The sequence below is a fragment of the Balaenoptera physalus genome, assembly GCF_965194825.1.
Source record: "Balaenoptera physalus genome assembly, chromosome: 19".
NCBI classification, from domain to species: Eukaryota; Metazoa; Chordata; class Mammalia; order Artiodactyla; family Balaenopteridae; genus Balaenoptera; species Balaenoptera physalus.
In genome coordinates this window covers 9,032,164-9,059,767 of record NC_138900.1, presented here as the reverse complement: position 1 = coordinate 9,059,767, position 27,604 = coordinate 9,032,164, and the positions used below count along the sequence as shown (strand labels likewise).

At 43.8% G+C, this 27,604-nt stretch overlaps 1 protein-coding gene across 2 annotated transcripts in view; it reads left to right on the top strand.

Annotated features, from left to right (window-relative positions):
* The window catches only part of ARHGAP35 (Rho GTPase activating protein 35), a 118,649-nt gene that overhangs the window by 41,237 nt on the left and 49,808 nt on the right, over positions 1-27,604 (top strand). For both annotated transcript variants that reach the window (XM_082438216.1, XM_082438217.1), the window contains exons 2-3: positions 1,806-5,682; positions 17,450-17,594. In XM_082438216.1, coding sequence (XP_082294342.1) covers positions 1,999-5,682; positions 17,450-17,594 — 3,829 coding nt within the window. In that variant the 5' untranslated portion in view covers positions 1,806-1,998. The remainder of the gene's footprint in view (positions 1-1,805; positions 5,683-17,449; positions 17,595-27,604) is intronic.

The following is a 27,604-nucleotide window of genomic DNA, read 5'->3' as shown; positions in this document are numbered from 1 at the left end:
ATTACAAACTTAGAGAAGTTGCAAAAATTAAAATAGCACAAAGGAATATCCTGAACATTTTACCCAGATTCACCTGTTGTTAACATTTTACCTTGTTTGCATTCTTAGTCTCTCTCAATATATAGGTGTGATTTTTTTTTTTGGACCAGCCACATACATTATGGTCTTTTTCCTCTAAATACTTCAGTGTGTATTTCCTAAGAGTAGGGCTTTTCTCTCACATGATAGTTGTAAACTTCATAAATTTACACTGATAGAATACTTTTATCTAATTCCATTCATAGTCCAATGTTATTAATTGATCTAATGATGTTCTGAATAGCCTTCCTCCTCCTGCCCCTCCACGCCCGCCCCATACAGAATTCAGTCTAGGATCAGATAATTGCATTTAGTTAGGATGTCTCTGTAGCCTCCTTTAATCTGAAATATTTATTTACAAAGCCATTCTGTCTATTATGACACTGATTTTTTTTTTTTAAGTACAGAAATGCCCCCCCACCCCGCACCCCCGGCCGTAATAGAATCTTGCTCATTTTGTGTTTGTCTGATGTTTCCTTGTGATTAGGTTGAGGTAGTGCATTCTAGGCCATCATACTGCGTAGTGATGTTGTATCCTCCTGGGGTATCACATCTGGAGGCCCATGATGTCCTTCTGGCTCTTTGGTGGTAATAATTTTCATTACCCAAAGTGTTGCCCAACATCTCCACTGTGTAATTAGTGTGTGTTTGTTTTTCTTCTTCCATTTGCAATAAGTAGTCTATCAGGAGACCTCATTTCTGCGCAAAATCCTGCTCCTAATCAAAATTTCTCCCCCTAGATTAGCATCAAGTGATGATTCTTGTCTGATCCAGTATTATGAACTCAAGTTCCTACTTCTGCAGTGGATTGTAATTCGTTACTGTACTTAATTATTTTGATGTTCAAAGTGTCCCAGATTTGACCAGTGGGTGCCCCTTCAAACTGGCTCCCGTGTCCTTGTGAGGTACCCTGTCATTTTTTCAAGCACTTCCTTCCTTTCTTGTACAATAAGATGTTCCAGGCCCATATTGTACCAACCCTGCCCTAGCCCTGGAATCAGCCACTTTTCCAAGGAGCTGGCAAGCCCTTGTTTTAGCCCTGAGCACACTGCTTGCTTATGTGTCTTCCTCCATTAGATGGCATTGTACCTCTGAGGGTACGACGGATGTCAGTCTTTTTTTTTTTAATAATTGTAAACTGCCTTGCTTTGTAGATTGCCTTTAGTGCAAATGCTTTGGTTATTTCACCACTTCTTACATTCCTTGCTGTTGGCAGATTCTCTTTTTTATTTATTTTTTTATTTTTGGCTGCATTGGGTCTTTGTTGCTGTGTGCAGGCTTTCTGTAGTTGCGGCGAGCAGGGGCTACTCTTTGTTGCGGTGCGCGGCCTTCTCATTGCGGTGGCTTCTCTTGTTGCGGAGCATGGGCTCTAGGCATGTGGGCTTCAGTAGTTGCAGCACGTGGGCTTAGTAGTTGCGGCACGTGGGCTTAGTAGTTGTGGCACATGGGCTTAGTTGGCTCCGCGGCATGTGGGATCTTCCCGGACCAGGGCTTGAACCTGTGTCCCCTGCATTGGCAAGCGGATTCTAAACCACTGCGCCACCAGGGAAGTCCAGATGTCAGTCTTATTTGCTCTTATGTCTTTACCCAGCTTAAGGCCTCGTACATTTGATGTTTACTGTGATTATTTGTTGAACAATAAAATTGATTTTTCCTACTGTTTGGTGATTAAAATTGGTTTCAAAATTATGATGCTGATTGGTTTTCTTTTTTCCTCCCCCACCTAGGAAGAAATGTTGACTATTTGGCGATGAGAAGTGGCAAAAACTAACCTCGTACTGGTATACAAGCACGATGAGATCTGACACTTTTGCTTCGTGGGCAGCCGGCCCCCACTGATAATGTGGGGAAGCCATTGGGTCCACTGGAAAACACTAATCTGATCTTGGAAGTAGCTGATTGTGGCAGGATGTGTCGACGATGATGATGGCAAGAAAGCAAGATGTCCGCATTCCCACCTACAACATCAGTGTGGTGGGATTGTCTGGGACGGAGAAGGAGAAGGGCCAGTGTGGCATTGGGAAGTCTTGTCTGTGCAACCGCTTTGTGCGCCCGAGTGCTGACGAATTTCACTTGGACCATACCTCTGTCCTCAGCACCAGTGACTTTGGTGGGCGAGTGGTCAATAATGACCACTTTCTCTACTGGGGGGAAGTTAGCCGTTCCCTGGAGGACTGTGTGGAATGTAAGATGCATGTTGTGGAGCAGACTGAATTCATTGATGATCAGACTTTTCAGCCTCACCGGAGCACGGCCCTGCAGCCCTATATCAAGAGAGCTGCTGCAACCAAGCTCGCATCAGCTGAAAAACTCATGTACTTTTGCACTGACCAGCTGGGGCTGGAGCAGGACTTTGAGCAGAAACAAATGCCAGATGGAAAGCTGCTAATTGATGGTTTTCTTCTTGGTATTGATGTTAGCAGGGGCATGAATAGGAACTTTGATGACCAGCTCAAGTTTGTCTCTAATCTCTACAATCAGCTTGCAAAGACAAAAAAGCCCATAGTGGTGGTCCTGACTAAGTGCGATGAGGGTGTTGAGCGGTACATTAGAGATGCACATACTTTTGCCTTAAGCAAAAAGAACCTCCAGGTTGTGGAGACCTCAGCAAGATCCAATGTAAATGTGGACTTAGCTTTCAGCACCTTAGTGCAACTCATTGATAAAAGTCGGGGAAAGACGAAAATCATTCCTTATTTTGAAGCTCTCAAGCAGCAGAGTCAGCAGATAGCTACAGCAAAAGACAAGTATGAGTGGCTGGTGAGTCGCATTGTGAAAAACCACAATGAGAATTGGTTGAGTGTCAGCCGAAAGATGCAGGCCTCTCCTGAGTACCAGGACTATGTCTACCTGGAAGGGACTCAGAAAGCCAAGAAGCTGTTTCTCCAGCACATCCATCGCCTCAAGCATGAGCATATTGAGCGCAGGAGGAAGCTGTACCTGGCAGCCCTCCCACTAGCTTTTGAAGCTCTTATACCCAATCTAGATGAAATAGACCACCTAAGCTGCATAAAAGCCAAAAAGCTCTTGGAGACCAAGCCAGAATTCTTGAAGTGGTTTGTTGTGCTTGAAGAGACACCGTGGGATGCCACCAGCCACATTGACAACATCGAGAACGAGCGGATTCCCTTTGACTTAATGGATACCGTCCCTGCAGAGCAGCTGTACGAGGCCCACTTAGAGAAGCTGCGGAACGAGAGGAAAAGAGCTGAGATGAGAAGGGCATTCAAAGAAAACCTGGAGACCTCTCCTTTCATAACTCCTGGAAAGCCTTGGGAAGAGGCCCGCAGTTTTATTATGAATGAAGATTTCTATCAGTGGCTAGAAGAATCTGTATACATGGATATTTATGGCAAACACCAAAAGCAAATTATAGACAAAGCAAAGGAAGAGTTTCAGGAGCTGCTTTTGGAATATTCGGAATTGTTTTATGAGCTGGAGCTGGATGCTAAGCCCAGCAAGGAGAAGATGGGTGTCATTCAGGATGTTCTGGGGGAGGAACAGCGATTTAAGGCATTACAGAAGCTCCAAGCAGAGCGTGATGCCCTTATTCTGAAGCACATTCATTTTGTGTACCACCCAACAAAGGAAACATGCCCTAGCTGCCCTGCCTGTGTGGATGCTAAGATCGAGCACTTGATTAGTTCTCGGTTTATCCGACCATCTGACCGGAATCAGAAAAATTCACTTTCTGACCCCAACATTGATAGAATCAACTTGGTGATCTTGGGCAAGGACGGCCTTGCACGAGAGTTGGCCAATGAGATTCGAGCTCTTTGTACAAATGATGATAAGTATGTAATAGATGGTAAAATGTATGAGCTCTCCCTGAGGCCAATAGAAGGGAATGTCAGGCTTCCTGTGAACTCTTTCCAAACACCAACGTTTCAGCCCCATGGTTGTCTCTGCCTTTACAATTCAAAGGAGTCTCTATCCTATGTGGTGGAGAGTATAGAGAAGAGCAGAGAGTCCACACTTGGCAGGCGAGATAATCATTTAGTGCATCTCCCCCTGACCTTAATTTTGGTTAACAAAAGAGGAGACACCAGTGGAGAGACCCTGCATAGCTTAATACAGCAAGGTCAGCAGATTGCTAGCAAACTTCAGTGTGTCTTTCTCGACCCTGCTTCCGCTGGCATTGGTTACGGACGCAACATTAACGAAAAGCAAATCAGTCAAGTTTTGAAAGGACTCCTGGACTCCAAGCGTAACTTAAACCTGGTCAGTTCTACTGCTAGCATCAAAGATCTGGCTGATGTTGACCTGCGAATTGTCATGTGTCTGATGTGTGGAGATCCGTTTAGTGCAGATGACATACTCTTTCCCGTCCTTCAGTCCCAAACTTGTAAGTCTTCCCATTGCGGAAGCAGCAACTCTGTTTTACTTGAACTACCAATCGGACTACACAAGAAGCGCATTGAACTCTCTCTTCTTTCATACCATTCCTCATTTAGCATCAGAAAAAGCCGATTGGTCCATGGGTACATTGTTTTTTATTCAGCCAAACGTAAGGCCTCCTTGGCTATGTTGCGTGCCTTTCTTTGTGAAGTGCAGGATATTATCCCCATCCAGCTGGTTGCACTCACTGACGGCGCTGTAGATGTCCTGGATAATGACGTAAGTCGGGAGCAGCTGACCGAGGGGGAGGAGATCGCTCAAGAAATTGATGGAAAGTTCACAAGTATCCCCTGTAGCCAACCCCAGCATAAACTTGAGCTCTTCCACCCATTCTTTAAAGATGTGGTGGACAAAAAGAACATAATCGAGGCTACTCATATGTACGACAATGCTGCCGAGGCCTGCAGCACCACAGAAGAGGTGTTTAACTCCCCCCGGGCAGGCTCTCCGCTCTGCAACTCAAACCTGCAGGATTCGGAAGAAGATATCGAGCCCCCTTCTTATAGCCTGTTTCGAGAAGACACATCACTGCCCTCTCTGTCCAAAGACCATTCTAAGCTCTCTATGGAACTGGAGGGAAATGATGGGCTGTCTTTCATCATGAGCAATTTTGAGAGTAAACTGAACAACAAAGTACCTCCGCCAGTCAAACCAAAGCCTCCTGTCCATTTTGAAATTACAAAGGGGGATCTGTCTTATTTAGACCAAGGCCATAGAGATGGACATAGGAAGTCTGTGTCTTCTAGCACCTGGCTACCTCCAGATGGGTTCGATCCTTCTGATTATGCCGAACCCATGGATGCTGTGGTCAAGCCAAGGAATGAAGAAGAAAACATATACTCAGTGCCCCACGACAGCACCCAAGGCAAAATCATCACCATTCGGAATATCAACAAAGCCCAGTCCAACGGCAGTGGGAATGGTTCCGACAGCGAAATGGACACTAGTTCTCTAGAGCGAGGACGCAAGGTATCCATCGTGAGCAAGCCAGTGCTGTACAGGACGAGATGCAGCCGGCTGGGGAGGTTTGCTAGTTACCGAACCAGCTTCACCGTGGGGAGCGATGATGAGCTTGGGCCCATCCGAAAGAAAGAGGAGGATCAGGCATCCCAGGGTTATAAAGGGGACAGTGCCGTCATTCCGTATGAGACAGATGAAGACCCAAGGAGGAGGAATATTCTTCGCAGTCTAAGAAGGAACACTAAGGTAAGACACGAGTTTAGGAATGAGTTATAGGAGTGGCTTGCACAGCACAGTGTCTTGGTAAGAGTTCATTGATGATGATGAAGATTTTCAAGGACAGCTTACTCTGGTAAAAAAAACTGCCCTGTGGGTGTGTGGGTGTGTGTCTTTACTCTTTGACTTAGCATTAAAAAATAAGCAGTGTCTCAGATAGCTACTACTGGTAGCTCTCAAGTGGTAAGGACTTTGGATAGACAGCCCGAGTTGTCTTTGTCCAAAACAATAGTTAGGTAATTACCAAAATGAGCAGATCATGTAGAACTTGTCAGTGTCCTGACAAACAGCCAAGCCAGTGACAATGTGCTTGGCCTTTCTTCACTTAAACAGCAGAACCCAGAATCACAGCCCTCAGTCTTTGACTGAGAAACAAACATTTCATCCATACATCTCTTAAATGCTCCTTTTCCCCCTTGCTGATCTGTAAAGGTTGCTACATTTTAGATTAGGAAAAATTAGATGGTTATTTTATTTGCACACATAAATCAGTGAAGGGTCTTCAAGTACCTAAATGAAAAATAATCTTGTCTCTGTGAGTTATAAACCTGTCCCGTGTTTGTAAAATTGGAGTGCCCTCCAGCTCCTTGAGTGAGTTGCTGCTGCTATCAGTGAGAGCTTCAGATTTGATTTAGGGACCACAAGTGGGGCAAGAAGGGGAAAAGAAAGAAAAAGTAAACCATGTGTGTTAGGAATATCAGGCCTGCTGTCAGATGTAGAGGAAACAGCCCCAAATGTAGGAGCAAATGAAGTCTCTATCTTGCGTGGAATTGCGCTGTGCAGGGCAGTGTGCCCTGTCCTCTTGGGCTTAGGCTTTGAGATAGAAAAGGTATTTCTCAACTTTATTTTTTCCCCATTTAGAGTAGGGGAAATACCTTTTGTTTTTCAGAGAAAGACATCTTGGTGAGACACCACAACAGAACTCTGTCAACAGACTGTTACATGCGGGCCCGCCCCCAGCATTGTGTATACAGGATGGTTTCTCTGCATTGAAAGCTTTTGCTCCTCTCCCTACCATGAAATGGCAGAGAACAAAGTCACTTGTCTGAAAGCGTTTTAGGGAACTTTGGAAGAAAGATTCCCCAAAACTTATGTTATTACAAGACATACCAAATCAGAAGGATCTTGAGTCCAGGCTGTTTTGAGAGCTGACAATTCTGTTATAAAATACTATCTGGAGGCCAGCTCTGCAGCTCATATTGGTTAAGAGGGTCCTTGGAGATGGAGGAACATGGTGCCATGGCCCTCACAGGGAAAACCTATTCACTTTGTGTTCCCTGATAGCATACAGCATGCTTCTCAATCACCACTGGCCAGAGCTTCCAGAATTTTCTTACCTATAGAATTTCAGAAAGGGCAGGGCAGTATCCTTGTGTGTTCTGTTCCCCTCCCATTCTGAGCTGTGTATCAATAAATATCATAGGCATTCTTCTGTTTGCTCTCCCTATGGTTTGCTTTTACATTTCTGTACCTTTATCTGCCTGCAGTATTCTGTTCTCCAAGTTAGTAGCGGGCAGACCAGTGGAAAGCAGTTCTTATTAGGAAGCCAGAAAGTAGCCTGACCAGCCTGCCAGTATTTCCCCAGAGCTCTCCTGTTTGATGATGCTGGAATCCAAACATTTTGAACATTTTGGCCTTCTTCTCTTCCTCCTCCACTCCCGGTAAAGACTGTTGCCAGCACAGCGTATCTAAACGCTGACAGTCTTCGAAGTGTGGAGGTGTCTGCACACCTGGGAATTAGGAAGGTGGCATAATATCACACTGTGAATCATAACGGGTTTTCCGACTTCAAGCTACGTGTTTAATACTGTTGAAAATAAAGCTTTTAAAACACATTCCCAAACAAGCTGTGCTTTAAAGAGCAGGCTCAGCAGAGAACGGCTGGTCACAGTGAGCCTCTGAGACGGCCGCCTCCACGCTGGTAATGAAGGCCTCCTAACCTAGAGCTGCCTCACGCTGGATTGCTGGGTCAGCGTGCAAGAAGTGATCCACTTCCCGTCTATCTGGGTTATGTGGGCCACACCTCTCCTAGTCAAATAAAAATGATACCTCTGGCCCAAGAGCAATAGCGTGCCAGAAGTCATTTAGGAGTATCCTTTGGAAAGAGTGAGTAAAAGGTGAAATTGTCTTTTCCTGCCTTGGAAAATGGTGCCTTAAAATGAGCATAGCTGCTTTGTCATCCTAGTGCAGAGATAAGCAGAGTTTTCATTCTGTTCCTGGTTGGAGCAAACCTCCTATTGAAATTTGCTGCCGTTAAGAAATCAGACTGATACTTGTTTACTGGAAAAGCAAGGTGCCATGGGGCAGAGAATGCCAAGCCAGCCCCTACATGGGGAATTTGGCCTTTGATTTTTATTGGCATGACAAAGCAGTACAGTATTTATGTGAAGTGAGGGGAGAGCCATTTGGTAATGGAAAACACACTTAGTTCCTCCTGCATGCCACACACCACTGGGGAAATGGCACAGACCCTTCTTGCCCAGACCTTAGCACCCAGTTGAGGCAGCAAGACCTACACAGCTTCTGAAAATAGGTGGTCTGCCTAAGAGGGTGAGGGGAGGGGGTCTGTGTGGGGCAGAGCAGATATCCTGTGCTGGGGGTGGTTAAGGTAGTGCAGTGTGTGGTGATCAGGAGCTCTGGGAATCAGGGGGCCTAAGTCAAAACCCAATTCCTCCTTTTCCTTGCTGGGCCTTCGAGCACTTGATTCACGTCTCCACGTCCCTTCTGCAAAAGGGATGAACTTAGTAGCACCTTTCTCATACGGTGTGAGAGAGGGAATGAGATTGTGCCTGTAAAACACGGAGCATACTGCATGCTGGATAAGCATTAGTTATTATTATTTAACTTGACCTTGAAGAATGAGTAGAATTGAAGAAGTGGTGTGAGGTGGGGAAAGGCTTGAAGGTGAAAATATGCATGTTGTATTCAAGGAGAGGAGAAAACTGGTCTGGTCTAGCTGAGAGCTTGAGGGACCAACATTGTCCCTCCCTTTTGTATAAGTTTTAAACCCTGTGTGTTACTTAGCTGCTCTCTCCTCCCTTACCCTAGCAACAGCCCTAACAACAACCAAAAAAGCTATGCTCTGGGTACCTGTGTGATGTGGAGAAAGAGAAATTGCTCAGTGCCCTTGGCTAATATGCTAGATTAGCTCCTTACTGTAAAATTGGAGTTGGAGTGAGGGAATGGCTTTCATTTCTGCTAATGAAAGTGCAAACTGTAAAGCTGACTCTCATTCTGGGTCCTTTTCCCAGCTGAACCATTTAGCAACCCACCCTCATAGTGGGAGCCTTCCGCACTCAGCTGAATGAAATTGAAAATCTACGCTTGCACTTCAGTGGGGTCCATGAATAGATGCTTTGTCCGTAAAGAGTTGTCGTTGCACATGGTCTCTGTCTCCCAGTGCCATGCGTTTGCAAAGATGAGATCAGGACCAGCAGGGTCTTATTTTAAAGCCAAAAAACAGGCTGGGGTGCCTTGCTACACACAATGTGCTGTTTGGGCAAGCTCAAATTGCTGAATTCGTTGTGCTTGACCACAGATTTAGAGAAGACATTACTGGCTATTTTACCCTTCTATCTGATGTGCTCTTATTTTGTGTTGTTTTTTTTTTTTTTTAAAAAGACAAAACAGAATGATAAAGAAAATCTTTCACTCACTCTAGCTACCACATGACAAGACAACCTATTGAAAAGCAAACCAATTCAATCACGCATTGTTTGGTCTATAAGGCACCAAGTAACCAGTTTGACAGTTTGTGTCTCCCCCCCCCAGTGAATTGGCTTATTTCATTGGATTCAGTGAATTGGCTGGTTGTTGTGGCTTTGTGTGGACACAGCTCTCATTTTGTGAGGCCTAGAACGGAGTTAAAGTTTCTAGTGTGAATAAAAACCAGCTGGGGAATTGGACTGCTCGCTCCACAGGGAGGGATGTTGCATTTTGACAAGCTGAATGGTATGAAATATGAGCTCTTTGTAACCTGCTCGGGAAAGACTCTCAGTGTGTGCTTCAGAAAAGGCTAGCCCTGCCCCAGGAGCTCTAAGTCCAGATAAATACCTTGGTCTTAAAAGTGGGGTAGGGGCGCTGACTGGACCTTGGATTTTCTGATTCCCGAAAGAATTTTATCTTTTAAAAGAAGTACTCTTGCTCCGAAGCACATGTTCATTCATTCTTTTAGGAAGGAAACATTCAACTCCACGCACGGGCATTTCCTGAGCACTTGTATGCCTGGTGTTGTGCTAAGTATCATATGTGTGGTAGTTGCGTTCATCTAGTTTACCATAACAGAGAATGATAGATTTTATACATGTATTTACGTGCATTTTGAATGTTGCCGGAGTGGAGGTACAGGGTGCTAAGGAATTGTATAGCAAGGAGGTTTACCCTCACCTAGGATATCCGGGAAAGCTCCCGGAGGAAATGATGTGTAAAGCTGAGACTTAAAGGGTGAAGCAGACAAAGTCAGTGAAGATGGAGGCTTCCTGGGTCGAGCTTTTGAGAAAACAGTGTGGAACTTGGAGCTGAAAAAAATGTGGCATGTGCTAAGGCTTGAAAGAGACCTAGAGTGGCTACTGTAGAGGGTGAGGGAGAACTGGGCAGAATAACAGAGGGCTACGGATCCCATGTGAAAGATTTTGTACTTTCCTGCATTTATTGAATACCTACTGTATGCCAGGTACAGTACCAGGTATTTTCACATCAATTTTTCATCTATTTCGCTTAACAATCTTAAGGAAGTGATTTTTTTATAAAGTCCTGGTTTTAGAGATGAGGAAACTGAGTCTCAGTGCCCCCAAATTAGTGTAGTTACTGAGTGGAGGAGCTGAGATTTTGGAGCCCCAGTCTCCTGACTTCTGTCTGCTTCCAGTGGGTTTTTAGAGTCCCATCTCCAAGAAAGATGGTACTATTCAATAGCCGGGCACACAGTTGGAGTACTCAATCAATCCAGTCAATTTGTTCATTTTAGACAAAGGACTTTGGTTATTATCTAAAAACATCTATTTCCCCACACTGCCCCCTAAGAACAGCGTGGTGCTGTTTGTTTCTAGCTTCAGTGTCTACTTGAGTAGAGGACAAAAAAGGCATGGAGACACTGAAATAGCAACTGGAACTTTGAGAAATTGTTTTGGACTGGTGTCACTCGGTTCTCAGTTTATTTTAAGCCCAAAGAACTGCTGTAGTTTGTTTTTGGTGACAAAAATAGGCTATCTTTAACTATCTGCTTTAGCTTAGAGCACACCTGTTCTTTAAAAAAAAAAAAAAAAAAATTACAATAGGCAACCCAAATCTATTTTTCAAAGAACAGAGAATTGCTCCGATCTTCACTGGGCCAACTTGTTCTCCTCTACCACCTAGTGATACTGAAATATCTTTGTAGGAACTCAGATTGTTTCAGCTCGAGTCAGGGATCACCTCTACTTCCATAGAGAAAGGCCTTCTGAATACTTTTTATACAGTATTTGAGAGGAGGCTAACAGGTAAAAACTGACCCCCACAGCTCTGGAAAGTCCAGATTCAGTGGGTGTCGAACCAGGCAGGAATGTTTATAAACATTTCCTGGAACTAGTGGACCCTCCTCCCTGCTTAGCCCCCTACTGCATTGGCCATTCAGCCTGAGAAGGCAACAGGGATTGACCCAGATTCATGCCTTTATAGGGCAAAAAGCTATGGTCTCAATTTATTTGGTGCCTATGAGGGGATGACATGCCTTTCTTTTCCCACCATGCAAGAGGGAGGGTTAAGGATGCTAGGAGACTTTGTGCTACTTCCTGGTTCATCCCTAAATAAAGATGCTCCAAGTTGGAGAGTGACCGGGTCATAGTACTAACTGCCAGCTTGAAGGAGACAAGGCTGAGCATTTGTGCTTTCATAATAGACTTTGCCAGTCAGAACAGATCCATCCCCAGGTTTTCTCTTGAACTTGGGCTTAGATTTTTTCAGAGCCAGAAGGGGGAGCACCAGTCAGCCAAGAATGCATTTGGGGCATGAGCGAGTAACTTAATTGAAAAGGTCCTTTTGAAGCTGTGTTGGAAATACGAGAGAATCATCACCAATCAGAAAGCTGTAATGTTGAATACAGAATGCAAGAAAACACTTTGGGGGAAAGCTAGAGTAATGTAGTTTATGGAATCTTCTGGTTTTTCTAAGATTCCTACCAGTTACAGTTGGTTCAGGGTGTGCCACTCTACAACTTGGCAACCCATGTGTGTGACCCTCTAGGGCTTTGCTGCTATCAGTTTCACTCTCAAGAGGGAGAATTGCCCCGTTCAGAGGACACTGTCCCTGTTCCAGACTACGTCCTGTATGTGGCATTCCTCCTTAAAAACAGAAACGCAGACTGGAGTCTGTTTTTTATTTGCTTTATTAGGTATGTTACCAAGCATTTAAAAGGCTGTGCTAGGTGGTACAACTCCAGTGACCACGTTTTCTGACCCTAAAATCTGGATAAGTAATTTGACATGGATAAGGGTATTTATGGAGACGGGGAGAGAATATTTGAAGTTGGCAGTTTAGGATCACTGAATAGCTGTACCTGCTGTTTCCATAGAAGATAGAATATTCTTTATCCAGAAAGAGTGGCTGACCTCTCCATTGAGGCTGTGGGAGACTTTTTTTTCTTTGTGACTCAGTTGGTTTTTATCTGATATCTAGATCACCTTTGCTTGCTGTAGACATATATCTTCTCTAATACCCATTAGATTGTAAGTTCATTGAGGGCGAGAGATGACTTCAGTATTAGCTCTGCTGCTAGTCTGTTAGGTGACCTTGGGTATAATTCATTAAAAAGGAAAAATGCCTAGATTCCTGCACACTGGAAACTTAGCCCATTAGGAAAATGGTCATATGTGTATGTAGATGACTATCCCTTGTTCAGTGCTCGCAGAGTGATACGGGGAATTCATGACGTCATCTGTTTTTTAAATCGGAGTCTGTGATGTACTACTCTCAGTATGAACATGACGTTCTGAACCTCACCTCACATCCTAGTAAGAGCAGCACAATGTTAGAAGACGAAAAAAATACTCTGGTACCCACAGAGATAGTCATCATCTCAGCTAAACTTGAAAATAATATAAAGAAACATTGGCCTTGTGCATTATTGGAAACTGTTTTTGTTCAAGAAATTTATTGAGTGTCAATTGCACATCAGGCTCTGGAACCCAGTCATTTTACAGGCTGATAGAAGGGGTCCTTCTCTTGGCTGTTACTTATTCTTTGGCTGGCATTCTAATCATTTTCTTGCCCCGTGGACTTGGAGGAGCTGTGGAGTGGGCGTACTGTCCCATAAGCAGGAGCTTCCCCTTTATGCTCTTTTCTTGTTTCAGAAAGGCGGAGAGGCCAGAGGCAAATTCCAATCACCATTTCTCCCCAGTGCAACACTGGCATAAGCTATTGGTTTATTTCTTTGTTTCCTTTGCCACCTGGTTAGTATCAAGACTAAGAATCAGGCATGTTTTTAAGGAAACTGTGAAGTAAAGAACAATGGACTATGTTATTTATTCAAAAAATATCTATCCAAAGGACAAGGTGAAGATGATTTGAGCTGACCCAGTCCTTTGTTTATGTCAGCGGTATGTTTCATCATGGAGATAGTTCATGTAGGGGAAGGAACATGGGGCTTTGACATTCATACATCACTGGCCTCTGAATCCTGGCTCTCTCAGTGCTGGGTGTGAATCTGTGTGAGCCTTTGTTTTCTCATCTGTAAAATGGGGTTAGTAACCCTTACCTGGAAGGGTGGTTGTGAGGTTTCAGATAACTGTGCAGAGCACCTAACACAGTGTGTCTAGCACATGGCCACTCGTGATTAATCACTATTATTTTCCATTTTGGACCCAGTCAGACTCTAAACTTAGACGTGCAGATGTGTAGTTTGTTCTCAGGGCTTGGTTTCCTCTGGCTAGATGCTTTTTTCATTTCAGCCTGCTAATGAGTGAGCCCAGAAGAAGATAGATGTTGGGACGGTGTTGTTTTCTTCTCTCCAGGGACCTGCCGTTGAGAGTGCTCCACTGACTCCCTAATGAGTGACACATATCTGACCTGGGACTGAGACATCTGGCAGGCCACTCAGAAGAATGGCATTTCCATCTTGATGTGTGCCCAGTAACCCTTCAGATGCCTGAGGTGTTGCTTGCTTTGTCAACAATCTGGTCCAGTTCTTGGCATGCACCACAAAGTCTGATTTCCTTCCTAGGAAGGTTTAGAATTAGTTGTGCAAGAATCCCTGCCTGATTTTGTGACAGCCTAGAGAGCCTTCAGTTATTTCAAGGAGGTATTTTGACATTCTGTAAAGCAGAGTTTGTTTAAATCTTAGGGAGAATGAGAATGAATATCCATGTCATTCAACAACGGGAGTTGATGCCGTTGCCAAAGCTTACTCTCTGTTTTGTAAGTTGAAGTGCTGAGCTAGGTTAGATCTCATTAGACTCTTTGAGGTGAGAGGGATAAGAGCAGCTCTCTGGGACTTCCCTGGTGGCGCAGTGGTTAAGAATCCGCCTGCCAATGCAGGGGACACGGGTTCGAGCCCTGGTCCGGGAAGATCCCACATGCTGCGGAGTAACTAAGCCTGTGCTCCACAACTACTGAAGCCCCTCGCGCGCCTAGAGCCCGTGCTCCGCAGCAAGAGAAGCCACCACTGTGAGAAGCCCGCGTACCCCAACGAAGAGCAGCCCCTGCTCGCCGCAACTAGAGAAAGCCCTTGTGCAGCAACGAAGACCCAACGCAGCCAAAAATAAATAAATTTTTTTTTTTTTAAGTTACCTTTAAAAAAAAAAGAGCAGCTCTCTAATTTAGCCTTCCATCTGACAGCAGAAATCTCCTTGACAATGAGTATGGCAGGCAGGTTGCAGCCTCTGCTTCGCATACTTACAGAGCAGTCCTTTCCTTTTTAAACAGCTGGGGGTTTTTTGTTTTTTAAATTTCTCTGGCCAAAATTGCCTCTTTGTCTTCCTCTGATCTCTCCCAACATGACTATACAAAATCATCTGCTCTCTTTTCATGAGATAGTCCTGTAGCTATTTGAAATAGCTGTCATCATGCCCCATTCTTCCCTTGCCCAGCTTAAAGATCCCTGGTATTTTATGTGGTCTTTATTACCTTTAGAAGTTCTTCAGATTGTCAGTGTACCCCCTTAATCATTTATTTAATCATCCATTTATTTATTCTGCATATCCCAGGAACTTTCAGAGGAAGGTAATGAACCATAGTGGTTAAGAACGCAGGTTTTGTAGTCAGAACTGACTTGGGCAAGTAACTGAATTTTTCTGGGATTCAGCTTCTTCATCTGTAAAATGGAGTTTTAACACCCATATCTACAGATCTGTTGTGAATCTGGAATGAAATAATACATATAAAGAACTTAAGCAAGGATCCGGTGCTTAGTAAGTATTCAGTTGATGGAGGCTGAATTTTCTAGCTCACTTAGACTGTTAGAACACACCTCATCATCTTGCTCTAGTATTGAGAGGGTGGAGGAAGCATGAGATTAAAATTTATTGTCTGTTTACTAGAACTATGGTCAGAAGGCATAATAGTGATTGCAAGTAGCTTCCTGGTAGCTCTCTTAAAGTTCCATTATTTTTTATTCCATAACAGCAGTTTATTTGGAAGCTTCAAGGTTTTATTGAAGAACAATGCTATTGTTATGTTAGTTTTGCCTGGCAAATGCTGCCTGGTTGGGGTTGGCCAAAAGAATGTCGCTTAAATCCGGATGGTCTTCCTTGTGTGTTCAGATTCTTCAGCTGGCAGTTTAAATGGTATGGCATTTTTAAGGGAGAGCCTCACTTGATACATTGTTACGGGTTGCTACGGTGTGTAACAATGGAAAACACTCAGCCCTTCTCACATTGTTGGGCAACTACCATGCTCTAGGCACTGAGCCACTTCCAGTACATCCTATCATTTCACCCTCAGGACCACCTCGTGAGGAGGGTGCTGTCCCCAAGGTGCTAAATTACTTGACCAAAGTCACAGAACTTCTCAGTCAGGATTCAAACCCAGGTCTGTTAGATTTGAAAGCTTAAATTCTTTATGTTGTACTTCTTGTAAGTAGAAGATGCTACGGAGAGTCTAGATTGGTTAAATTATTTCACGTCAAGATAAATCATTAATTTGCTTTTCCATACTTCTTTGGTAAAAAGTGTGAAATCAGAGCCTGTTTGCCTCAGGCAGTCTGCACAGGGGAGAGAGAAGCAGCCACTCCCTGCAGCCTGAGAGGCTGTGTCACTGGTTTTCCCAGGAGCAGGCATATCACAGTGACAGGCTTTGTGGAGGGCATGTTCTTCTCTGGGACCCTCGGATCCATTCACACTGCATTACAGTCCTCCGCACCAGATCAGTTAGCGGGCTGTGTGAGGACGGGTCATCTTTGCCTTTGGGTTGTCATTTCAGATAGTGTCAACCAGCAGTCCAGACATGGCCTCGTTCCTTCTTTCATGTACAGTTTATTCTCAGCTGGTTGTTTGTTTGTTTTTTTGCCACTTGTTTGCACAGGAAGTCCTCAGCGAATTTCAGACTAAACAGGAAGTGATTTGTTCTCATATAAAGGGGGTACCAAAAGGAATGAGGATGAGCAGGATAAGGAAAGGGAATGGTTGACCCTGACCTCGAAGCTAGTTAGCTGTCCTCTTTAGTGGATTTTATGCAGAGATCCCTAAATACTTTTAAGTTCTAAGTGGGGCATATTTTTAAATAAACCTGCCCTTCTAAATTAGTCTCATTAACTTGCAAATGAAACTGAATTGCTGGAGACACACCTGGGTCCATTTACCTTGATTCTGTTCGGTTATCCTCCTCTTTAGTAGATATTTTAACAAAAGCCCAACATTTTAGATGTATTTCTGTAGCTTTAGGAAATTTACCATCGGTTTAGAGCATTTTTTCCTCCTCATGTGATCTTCAAAATAAAAGGATTGAATAATTTTGGAGCAAAATATCTCAATAATGTTTATGAGCGTGGGCTTTGGAGACAGACCCTCCTGGGTTTGAATCCCAGCACTGTCACTTGTTAGTTGTGTCATGTGAGACATTTTTCCTTGGTAAAATGGAATGCCATAAGGTTTAATAGAAATAACATCTGGGGCTGGCTTGGTACGTAGCAGCTCGCAAGTAGTTGTTGCTGCTGCGACTCCTACTACATGAGGAAGGTGACTGCTAGGAAGGAAAAGACAAAGAATTATCTTATTTGTCATGTCTGATTAGTTGGTTTTACCCTTTCTTAATGCAGAAGCCATTGGGAATTAACCCCAGGCTGATGTATCAAAGGGAATTCTTCTCTTGGGCTTTCAGCAGAATGCATGCTCTCTTTTCTCGAAGGAGGAAATTATTAGTTTTCAATTCCACTTTTTTAATCTTTTAAAAAGATTTTAGCCATCCTTGAGTGTATAATATCTATTATCTGTATGGAATGTTTGGAAATTTTCCTGTTTACTCCATTGTACCCCTGATAAAGGATGTTGGACAGTCATCTCATTGCTATTAAATAAACATGGCCTGCTTCTTATAAACACCTTTGTTCTGATAATGCAGTTTCACACCCAAGGTGTGACTATGTGGCAACTTGCCAGCATCTTGTGTGATACTTGGAAGAATGAGATGAGTAAGTGGGTCTCTTTATCCTGCTTGGAATCTTTGTAACAGTTTCCACACCACTGAGAGTTCGCCTCTGGAAGCCTTACTGACGTTTGAGTTGTATGTTGAGAATCACTTTGTTTTTGTGCTTTCTTTTCTCTTTCCTGGACAGAAACCAAAGCCCAAACCCCGGCCATCCATCACAAAGGCGACCTGGGAGAGTAACTATTTTGGGGTGCCCTTAACAACCGTGGTGACTCCAGAGAAACCGATTCCTGTATTTATCGAGCGATGTATTGAGTACATTGAAGCCACAGGTAAGTGTTACCTCAGAGCCGATTACAGCTTTCACTGTTTACAGGACGCTTTCTAGAGGCTAAGCCATCTGGAGGTTCTGGAATTATTTCTTATTTCCGTGAGATGCTTTCTGGGAAGGAGCTGAGTAATCCCGACAGCTGTCAGACTTGTGGACCCTCCATCTTCATGTAGTTTTGAGGCTGTCGTGCAAGATATGTTAGGCCTTTCAGTGTGGGGGAGCAGTCCTGTTGTCAGGACTGCAGTTGTGGCTGGTTCGCATACCTTTTCTGTGCTCCCGCAGCTCCCTGTCATAGCATGCAGCCTGTTTGTCCCTTACAGGTCTCTCAGCTGGGAAAGGGTTTTATTTATCAGTGACTTCAGCGCTGTACTGGACCCAAATGGTAACACATTTGGGTTTAATAAAAGGAATGTGTAGATGGCCATCGATCAGGTGCCTGAAATTCATATATTGATAGAATTTTTTTCCTGCAGTAAAAAACCAGCTAAGATGCTTAGATATCATCTAGTCAAGCAGCTGCATTTCAGTTCCATTGGCAACTTGGTGTTATCACAAAGGCCGACTGTCTTAAAATTTTCTGTATTGCTCTTGAAATGTTAAAATTTTACCTGTGTTAAAAACATTTATTTTGTTCATTTAGAGGTCCCGTAATGTGTCTCCTTGGCATTTCTTTTTCTTTTCTTTTTTTTTTTTTAATCCTTTTTGGCCATGCCGCATGGCTTGTGGGATCTTAGTTCCCTGACCAGGGATTGAACCCAGGCCCCGGCAGTGGAAGCTCAGAGTCCTAACCACTGGACTGCCAGGGAATTCCCATCCTTGGCATTTCTTTTGTAACCCCCGGACCTTCCAGTTTCATGTCATTGTTTCCCTTGATTTTCTCCTGGATACTTTCAAAGCTGATGAGCTTTGAGGAGGTGGTATAGTGGGCACATGGTTATGTGGACCCTTGAGCATTAAGAGGTGAGCTCAAGGATATAGGCTGCTACTAATTTGAAACCAAGGTAGGGATTATAACCTCCCTATGTGTTCTTTCTAATTCCGGTATTACCTGCAATGATATTAAGTATTGTGTGGTGTGGGCAGCCTACCAAACTCTGCTAATAATTTCAGCAGCATCATGTTAAGCTGAGTGGTGGTGTTCATATTTACTCAGGATGTGCCAAATCAGGGGAAATGGGTTTCAAATTGAAGCTCTCTAAAGACTCTGTAGTTATTTCCAGGGTTTTCTCAGTAGCACACCAGGAGTGAATCACAGTAAGCGCTTGGCATAATCATAGCAGATCTGTAGTTTGTTTAGACCATCTGTACCAAAAGCCTTTTGTCAGTGTCCATCTTCTTGACATTGGTTTTATATCAGTTTCTTCCTGGCACCTCTGCCTTGGGCAAGGAGGAAATCTTCAGGAAGCAAGTTTGAGTGATTCAAGCCTCTCCTTGTTGACCTAGCACTTCAGAGAGATAGTTTATATCATTTGGGGGGTCCCTAACTTTATTTTGAAGTGATTTCAGATTTATAGGAAAGTTACCAAAATTTTAAGTTGTAAGAAATTGAAAGTTATAATTCCCAGGTTCCTTAAATGTTAACATTTTACCACATTCCCTGTATCGTGTGTGTGTGTGTGTGTGTGTGTGTGTGTGTGTGTGTGTGTGTGTATCTTTTTTTCTGAAATGTTTGGAAGTTGCAGATATGATGCACCTTTACTTCTAAATACTTCAGTGGGTATTTACTAAAAACATTCCCTTTATGTAAGCACCATGCAGTTATCAAAATTAAGACATTGACATTGACCCAATACTAACCTATCTAATCTGTAGACGTTTTCATTTCATCATTGGTCACATTAACATCCTTTAATAGCAAAAGACAAACTTTTTTTTGGTCCAGGAGCTAATCTCAGACCACATTAAATGGTACATTTAATTATCAAGTCTCTTCAGTCTCCTTTAATTAGAACAGTTCAGTTTATCTGTTTTTCATGGTCTTGATAATTTTAAAAAATACAGGTCAGTTATTTTGTAGGAGGTTCCTCAACTTGGATTTTTTTTTTTATGTTTCTTCATGATTAGGTTCATGTTTGCACTTGTGGCAGTAACAGCAGGGAAGCGAGGCTGTGTCCTTCTCGGTGCATCATACCAATTGACATGCGTTGTCAGTTTGTCCCATCACTGGAGATTTTCTCTTTGATCCCTTGATTAAGGTAGTGGTGTCTGCCAAGCTTCTCCACTGTAAAGCTACTCTTCCCCCATTGTATGAATAAGTATTTTGTAGGGAAATGCTTTCAGACTGTGTAAGTATCTGTTTTCTCCTAATATTTTCACCCACTAGTTTTAGCATCCATTGATGATTCGTCCCTGAGACAATGATCACCCTAATTCCTTCTTCATTATTAGTTAGGGTTCTCCTGTCAGGGTGAGCTTCCCTTTTCAGTGGGCTCCTTGACTGGCTCACCTGTGGTAGCACCAAATGCCTGAATTTTACCCGCATGCCCTCTCGCTGAGCACATCTGTGGGCTTGATCTACCATACCCGCCTTGCTTCTCTGACTCTTAGACTGCGGTTAGCTTTTTATTATGTCCACTGCCTGTCTTCTACCTGTGCTTCTACAGGTGTTCTTCTACCTGTGAATCCTTTCAGGTGCGAAGACCTCTTCAACCCTGCCCCCAGTTCACCACCAGCCACTACTGAGCTGCTGCTTCTCTTAAAGCTCTGTTAGATTGAACCACTGCTCACCCTGACACCCAAAAGCTTGGAACTTCAGGGTCCTCTCTGACTCATCTAATCAGTTCCCAAGTGTGTCACTGTCCTTTGTCATCTCTTGGCTCTGTCTCCTCCACTTCATTTCCACTGCCCCACTGTCACCCTCCTTCTCAGTCCATCCTGATTACGTGGCGTTTCCTCTACTATAAACCTCTTCTTGCTTCCTCACTGCCTACCAGATGCCTGCGCACTCTCGACTCCTCCCTCCTACATGCACTACTGCAGTACTGTTATGCTGTGGTTGTCTGCCTGCCTTCTCTCCCTCCCTCCGACCCTCCCTCCCCATTCTTCCTGTTTTATACTACCACAGGCATTAATTTTAAAACTGTTTTACAAGAATACACACCATGTATTAGAAGGATATGGCCAGAGCAGAATTTCTTTGTATTTCTCTGCTTTGCATATACCCTTCGTGTGGTTTGAAATGTGTCCCACGTTCCTCCTTGCCTCTGGAACTTGTCCTCATTCTTCAGGACTCTTCCACCCCCAGCAGCACTTTGAATGTAACCTTCCTGGTAGTTCTTCCCGGCACATTTCAATCCTGAGAACAGGATTCTCTGTTCCCCTTGTCTCGGAGAACCTGGCACACAATACACACCACACATTAGTTGTTGATGGAATAATTGGTTTTCAACCTGGAATACCTTAATTCCATTGTTTTCTTCTTTCTTTCTTTCCTTTTCCTTTTAAATTCTGGTCATATGCTTCCCCTCATTGGCATTAGTTTGTACTTTTATAGAATTTCAGGAAAATAATTAGATGTGGTTATCTGTGAGTTTAATGTGTATGTTGGGGGCAGTTGTCTTTTGTGTACTCAGTTTCCTAAAAGAACTTGTTTTCCTCTTCATAAAATTAAAGCATGTTCATTGTAGAAATTCAACAAAAGGCAAAAACTGAAAAAGAATTTAAAGATTCATTATCTTCCACTTAATGATAACCACTGTTGATATTTTGATGTATTTCCTTATAGTCTTATTTCTCTGCATGTGTATAGGTTTTTAGTTTTACGTAATTCAGAATATGTGGTATTATAGTTCTCAAAAAAATTTTAGCATCACTCAGATGAGGCTAAAGAGCCCTGAGTTTACCAGCTTACCTACTCCCGTTTTCCTGCAGGAAAAAGAACTCAGTAACTAAGAGTTATGTTGGAGGACCATTTTTTGAGAACCATTACCTTTTAAACCAGACATTATTTTGTGACCATGTTCCCCTGTCATTAAATACTCTGTGAAAATATGACTTTTAATTGCCATACAATGTTCCATTAAATGGCTGTATCACAGATTATTTAACCATTCCCCGTTCTTAGGCCCCTGTAGCATTTTTCTCCTGATGTACTTAAAATAAAACAGATTCACTAGGAGAGGCATTTGGGAAGAGTGATATAGAGCTTCAGGTCTGCAATTAGACCGCATTTAGAATCTTTGTTCTGCCATTTGCTCATCTGTAAACTGAGGGTGATGACAGGACCTGCCTGCTTGGGCGGCCAGGGTTCAGGGGGACTTGCGCGTGGGGCGCCGAGTGTGGCGCCTGGCACGCGGAAGTGCTCAGTGCGCACTGGTTGTCGCAGTCAGCTTCCCCCGTGGTACATTTGGTCTTCCTTCCTGTTGCCGGTCAGACTTTACCGAGTTATGACCTTTTTCTTTTCTCCCTAACTTTTAAATTTGAAAGTGGCCAAATCCATTGAAAGAGTACTACAGGAGTCACCCAGTCTTCACCAGTGGTTAACATTTTGCCACATTTGCTCTTTCTCCCCACAATTTGTATTGTTGTTAAACCATTTGAAAGTGAGCTGCGGACACCTTGTCACTTTACTTCTAAAAATCTCAGCATATATCCCTAAGCTTAAGGACTTTCTCCTCTGTAACTACAATAACATCATCACTTTTAAGAATATTAGCATAATTCAAGAGCATTTCATATAGATCTGTGTTTAGATGTACGCAATTGACTTAAAACTGTCTCTTACAGCTGAGTCTTTTGTTCTAGGATCCAGTCAGTATTCACAGTGCATTTAGCTGTTGCCTCCTTAGTCCCTTTCAGTCGAGAACAGTTCTCTCTGCCTTTTTATTTTAGTGATGACCTTTTTTGAAGAGTCTAGACAGTTGTCGTATAGACTGTACCCTTGTGTGGCGTGCTGTCTGTTCCTCTCCAGTGTCCTCAGCCCCCTTGTGACACCACCCGTAGCCACCTCCTCATGTGGCTCCCGTCTGAGCCGAGGGCTGGGGCTGCAGACACGGTGCCCGGGGCAGCAGGACTGCTGCCTCCCTCCCTGGGCACAGCACATCCGTGAATTGGGCATCGGGACTCTCTTGAGAGTCTGGTGACTGGCTGAATGAATTAGTCAGTCAGGTGTTTTCCCCAGCTCTGGCTGCTTTCTACTGAACTTGTGCTTTTCTTAGGGAAAGCCTGTGCTGCCACCTGACTGCCCCATCCCATCTCTCCCTCTCTTACTCAGGGTAGAATTGCCACATGACCCAGTTTCCATGTGGTAGTCCAGGCAGTCACTTCTAACCAATTAGAGGTGATATTCCAAATAAAACTTGTTCGTCAGGACTGCCCCACGCAGTTCAAAGTCAGAAGTCATTGTGTCCCTGTTTTTGTGTCCCTCTCATGCACCTTGGCACTGTGCTCATCCTGGCAAATAAAATATTGCATCATCACTTGCAAGGGCAGTGCTTGGGAGTTCATAGTCCTGCCAGCCGTGGTTAGGCCTTCCATGCCTCAGGGCCTGTGTTGCTACCCACCTGCCGCTTCACAGCCAGTGTCACAGTAGAAACCGAACCAGAACCTTGCAGTAGAGAGGAAATGGTGTGACCGTTATGAATTGGGACGACTTAAACCATCCCATCACCTTAAAAATATTTTTTCTGGGACTTCCCTGGCAGTCCAGTGGTTAAGACTCTGTGCTTGCAATGCAGGGGGCACTGGTTCAGTCCCTGGCCAGGGAATTAAGATCCCGTGTGCCGCGCAGCGCAGCCAAAAATGTAAAAAAGAAAAATCTTATAAGAGTAATATACTTGTTCACTGTAAAAAATTTAATCATTATAAACATAGGTAGATGTTATATAGGTATGTAACAAAGTGAAAGTCCCTTATAATCCCAAGTCTCCAGAAGTAATCTGCGTTAATAGTTGGATTATGTTTTCTACTAATGCCGTCCCCCAAAATGTTTAAAAGCATGAGATCATGTACTACTGTTCCACAGCTTGTTTTTTGTTTGTTTTAATTTAACACTGTGTATCTTGTGCATCATCTTTTAAAATTTCATCTCCAAGCCAACTGCATTTTAACCTTTGACCTGAGGAGAGGGTGGCAAGAGTTGGGCTCAAAGGGGGTCTCTGGGAGTATGGGAGGAGAAGCTTTGTTCGCAGCCCGTTCTGCCTTCCGGGGTGGCAGGTTCCTGTCCCATGTTTTGTGAGTAAATTGCTGACTCCTCCTAAACACGAGTCACAAAGAAAGGATTGCTGCCTTCTTGTCTCAAAATGTGCTGCTCCTGCTATTACCAGGACTCTGTTGGAGCTCCTCCCCCATATTCTTAGGTTGGCTCATAACATTGTGGGTGGAGATTGGTTCTAGTTTGCACCTGTTTTTTGTTTGTTTTTTTAAAATTTTTTTAAAAATTATTTATTTTTGGCTGTGATGCATCTTCGTTGCTGCGCGCAAGCTTTCTCTAGTTGCAGAGAGCGGGGACTACTCTTCATTGTGGTGCACGGGCTTCTTATTGCGGTGGCTTTTCTTGTTGTGGAGCACAGGCTGTAGGCGCGGTGGGCCCAGTAGTTGTGGCTCGCGGGCGCTAGAGCGCAGGCTCAGTAGTTGTGGCGCACGGGCTTAGTTGCTCCGCTGCATGTGGGATCTTCCTGGACCAGGGCTCGAACCCCATGTCCCCTGCATTGGCAGGTGGATTCTTAACCACTGTGCCACCAGGGAAGCCCCTGCACCTTTTTTTTTTCCTGAGCTTTCTGACAAGTTCATTTATCTTTTTTCCATGTTTTCTAAAATTGGAATGTGTTCAAGAAATGACCAGTAGGTAGAACAGCTTTCAGATTGATTTGCAGATGCTTTTAGCCCAGCCCAGGCCCAGGGACAGACTCTGTGCTTTCTGTGCTAATAGGATATTAGATTTTCACTTTCTCAGCTCTGGTTACATGGGAAGGCTGGAAAAGGGCATGTAACTACTGCAGCTGCTCTGGGGTCACCATGGCAGCGGGGTGGGAGGACTGACTGGGGGTCAGATTTGACTTTGTGTTTCTGGTTAGAAAGCTTTTTCTTCCAGTTTTCATCCATGTGGAAAATTGGTCAGGGCAGTAGAGTCACTGCTCCCCTTCGATAGCAGTGTGGCTCCTCAGTGAAGGGGAGCATTGGCCAGGCTAATCTGAGATCTCTGATGTGTGGCAGGAAGTAGGAATATTCAATTCTGGACAGTTTATCTCACTGGGGTTGGGGTGAGGCTTACTTTTAGAGCCTACTCACAATCCTCCTGAGAATAATTTCTCAGGATAAGTACGCTATCTTTACACCTCACTACGGTCACAAAACTAAGGTTTTATACCCCGAGTCTCTGGGCCAATTTTGAGTCAACGCTTCCTTCTCGAAGTTGGGGGGAAGTATCCACGTCCTACAGCGTAGAAACTCCCTGAAGGAGCTTCTTCCAAGTGTCACTCCTCCCCATCCCAGGAGGTCTAGTATCCTGGAGGCTGAAAGCCTAGTGCCCTGCTCATCTGGGCTCTGCTGCATGTATTCCCCAGGCCCGCAGCCTCACTTGTCAGCCATTTAACTAAGAATAGCATTCTCTAGGAATGATTTATTTGAATAAGGTGTGAGACCAAACCTCCTTGCTCCCTCTTTCTGTGATTTTTAACCTTTTTCTTTTGGCAGTGAGAGGGGGCAGGGTGACAGTGGCAAAAATCATTTCACATCCAGACATCCTTTTCTTAATTGCTTTGCTTACTGAGAGGTGACCAATCCCCAGCACCTCTAGCAAGTGCCACAGAGGGCTGAGAATAGGAATTGTTCCCAGGGAGAAGTAGTTTCATTTGGACAGAAGGCCCCTCTTTTGCATCTTAAATTACAATGTATTCAGACCATACCATATAAATAATTGGTAGGCCATGGTTTTGTTAGTGCATCTTACTTTCTGTTGGTCCCTGTAGAGTGAAAAACTCCCTGTAGTCAAGGAGACCTGCAGCTGTTTAAAATAATAATGCCAAAGATGGTCTGCCATCACGTTAACTTTCCCCGTTTTCTGTTCCTGACACGTTTATTGAGCGCTTGCTATGATCCCAGCATTGTACTGGGCACTTGGCATGTGTGATCTCATTTCACAAGAGATTGTTTTGTTGCTGTAAGAAGCCAGATGTGGCAAGGTGTGGCCCTTGGGAGGCAGTCAGGGTACATCACGGTCTTTTATCACTGTAGGGAGGACCTCGGTGTCAACAAAGTGCAGGGTTGGCTTGGCTGGAGAGAAGGTGGCAGCATTTATCTTCTCTTCCCCTGCTCTCTGGGAGGAATCCTACCCCACAGTCTGGTAACAGAAGCAGGACCCTGCCTTTCAAGGCAGTGCCTACCTGGGCACAACATTGCCCCTGAGATTCACATTTATTTTCAAAAGCCCTTTGCTGGAGGGCCTGGAATCGAACCACACTACCCTGCATTGGGGTTTCAGTGCCTGCACTTAGCAGGCTTTGTATTGCAAGAGGGACTTTTTCTTTTCTTTCTTTCTTTCTTTTTTTTTTTTAAGATTTTTTTTTGATGTGGACCATTTTTAAAGTTTTTATTGAATTTGTTACAGTATTGCTTCTGTTTTATGTTTTGGTTTTTTGGCCACGAGGCATGTGGGATCTTAGCTCCCCAACCAGGGATCAAACCCACACCTCCTGCATTGGAAGGCGAAGTCTTAACCACTGGACTGCCAGGGAAGTCCTGAGAGGGACTTCTTCTGTCTGCCTTCCAGGGGCACTCCTTGATGGGCAGCAGAATCAGGTCAAGCTTGACCTCTCATCTCTGATGGAGTGGGAAAATCCAGATACAGCACCCAGTGGTTGTAGAAAGAAAGAAATGTCCTGATAAGTCGTTAGTAGGTTTAAAAATATTTAGCTTACCATCTTTTGGTGGGGGGGGGGGGGATGGATGCCAGATTCCATTCATTCAGCAGATATTTATTGGATTAATTTATTAATATATTAATTAATGCTAGGCATTGTGTTGAACTAAAGTTGCCCTCATGATGACCAGGGGTGAGGGAAATAGACATAATCACACGAATGAATAATTAATTCAGGCAAGGAACATTATTGGATTTTAAAAATCACTGGAGAATAAAACGACTGACAGGAACAAGTGACGATATGGAGCAGTTAGAACCCTCACCGCTGCTGTTCAGGTGAATAAACAAACTGGTCCATCCATTCCCTGGAATACTACTCAGGGGCCAAAAGGAATGAATTACTGCTACACACAGCAACATTGTCAGGTCTCAGAATCATTATATGCTGAGAGTGATAGAAGCCAGACACAGAAGACTACAAATTATGATTCCATTTATACATGGCTCTGGAAAATGCAAACTAATCTATAGTGACAGGAGGCAGGTCAGTGGTTATGGTTGCCTAGGAGCTGGGAGTGGCAAGAAAAATTGCTTGCAGAGGGGCATGGGAAAACTTTTGGGGGTGATGGAAATATTCCATATCTTGATTGTGGTGATGATTTTACTCATGTACTCATACTTCAAAATTACCAAACTGTATGCTTTTAATGGATACAGTTTATTGTATATAAATTATGCTTCAATGGTTGATTTTTTAAAAATCACTGAGGAAAGGTGTTGAGGGAACTTGATATTTGCATGGTCTCAGAATACCATCCAGCACATTAATTACTAATTACAAAGGAGAAATGTACCTTTATAATGGAGAGATATGGGGGTTACCACCTTAACAAAAGGTGATCAGGACTGGCACCCCCAGTAGCTGTTCAGCCTAACATTATGTGCCTTGTTGCCAAAAATATTTAATCTGAATCTTATCATGAGTAGATAATCAGACAAATCCAGAATGGGATACATTTTACAAGACAGCTGGCCTGGACTCAATAAAAAGGTCAGTGTCCTGAAAAAGAAAAGAGTTTGGGGGCCTAGTGCAACTTCTGTGTTTATAACCCAAACCCCTTTCCCATTCAAGTAGCCAGGTGTTAAGTCCATGAGCTTTTGAGTCACCTTTAGTGTCCTGACTTTCCCACGCAGTAGCTGGCCTTAAACTG